This window comes from Aplysia californica, unplaced genomic scaffold (genome assembly GCF_000002075.1).
Source record: "Aplysia californica isolate F4 #8 unplaced genomic scaffold, AplCal3.0 scaffold01309, whole genome shotgun sequence".
Classification (NCBI taxonomy): domain Eukaryota; kingdom Metazoa; phylum Mollusca; class Gastropoda; order Aplysiida; family Aplysiidae; genus Aplysia; species Aplysia californica.
Genome location: NW_004798579.1, coordinates 47558 through 49246, shown reverse-complemented (window position 1 = coordinate 49246; position 1689 = coordinate 47558). Strand labels below are relative to the sequence as shown.

General features: G+C 49.4%; 1 protein-coding gene across 1 annotated transcript in view; it reads right to left on the bottom strand.

Moving 5' to 3' along the window:
• LOC101859298 (mucin-5AC) overlaps window positions 1–1689 on the bottom strand; it is a gene marked incomplete in the record, with an annotated part of 32473 nt that overhangs the window by 9056 nt on the left and 21728 nt on the right. The window contains 2 exon segments of the mRNA XM_013090503.2: window positions 34–804; window positions 870–1147. Coding sequence (XP_012945957.1) covers window positions 34–593 — 560 coding nt within the window.

The following is a 1689-nucleotide window of genomic DNA, read 5'->3' as shown; positions in this document are numbered from 1 at the left end:
AGAAAAACAACAACAACAACAACAACAACTCACCTTTCGCTGCCGGCCTGACTTGAGGAGTCCTTGTTGCCCGGAGAGAACTTCGGGTGCGCCAACTCCTCGCTCAGCCTCGTCCTCAGCGCGTTGAATTCTCCGCCGGCTTCCGCCGAACCGCCGCGCGGGCTCAGGGAGCGCGCCTCCAGGTTGCTCTTGACCTCGGTGACGTACTCGTGGCACAGTCTGGCCAGCAGGCCGTTGTCCGGCAGACCCGGGATCCCCGCCGGCGGCAGTGGCGCGGAGTGGCCGCACACAGGACACGTGAGGCGCGTGCCGCCGGCGGAGGGAGAGTGCGACACCGCGCCCAGCAGACACTGGCGGCAGAAGCTATGCAGGCACGGCAGGATCTTGGGCTGGCGGTACACGGACTGACACAGGCGGCAGAAGAACAGCGTGGAACTGCCGCTCCCACTGTCTCCGCTTCCACCGCCGGCGTCCTGAACGCTGCTGACGTTTGTCGCTGCTGTCGTAGTGGTGGTTGTGGTTGCTGTTGCGTTGAGGCCGGCGATGCTGCCGGTGCTGCTGCTGCTGCTGAAGGATGCTCGGACTCGCTCCATATTTGTCGAGTGTCTGTGTTGTAGTAGAGAAGTTTGTTGTAATCCTTCACAAAACCATTGTTGTAGTAGAGAAGTTTGTTATAATCCTTCACAAAACCATTGTTGTAGTAGAGAAGTTTGTTATAATCCTTCACAAAACCATGTTCCTTTCTTTTGCAAAGAGCCCTGACTGTTCGTGAGAATCCTTCCTGTGTTTCACAAAACCATGTTCCTTTCTTTTGCAAAGAGCCCTGACTGTTCGTGAGAATCCTTCCTGTGTTTCACAAAATCATGTACCTATGTTCCTTTCTTTGGTGAGAAGGTCCCAATATTCATGATGAATATTCAGTCGGACTGTGCACAGTAATAACTTCTGGTCATGAAAAAAAAAATCTCCTTATTATTATATCATTATTATGCACCACAGAATATTATTTTCTTCCAGTAGTGTCGGTGTCGTTACGGCTATATGAGGTCCACGAGACGGCCGTGTGCCGTGCCCTGTGGGGATGTTGGTTTCGGTGTCGGCACGTCACTGCTGTCCTAGCGTTTCGTGTCCTCCCCAGAATCTGTCTCTGCGAACGTAAAAAAAAGGAAGAATTTGATGAGTACTCTTGTTACATCAGAGAGGACGCTAAGGTAATTCAGTCACTTTGTATGAGAAATGGGAAATTCCTCTGTGGACACACAGGGGTATGGATTGTAAATTAAATTAAATTATTAATTAGACATGTATTTGTAGATGTTTTCTGTCTTCATGGACAGAAGATCTAGGAGGCAGGCTGCCTCGACTTTGCCTGGCAGGGCCAACTCAGGCGGAGAGATACAATTTGTATAATACTATGTAATGCTTCAGCCGAATTTGAATTGTGTCGATGGGGGCTTATTAACCCCTACTTTAATGAAAGAGTAAGAGCACAGTTCGCTGATGTGCGGAAAAGACATATGTTCGATTCACGGATAGAGGGGTCTTTTTATTTATTCTTTTTTGTTCTTTCTTCTAAATCCTTGTGTCTCTGTTTTTCTGCTGGGCTGTTGTGTCCCATTCAGCCCGGGTCGTTTCTGAAAGAGGGGGTCGAGATAGCCAGCCTACTAAATGATCTAAACTGTAGAGATT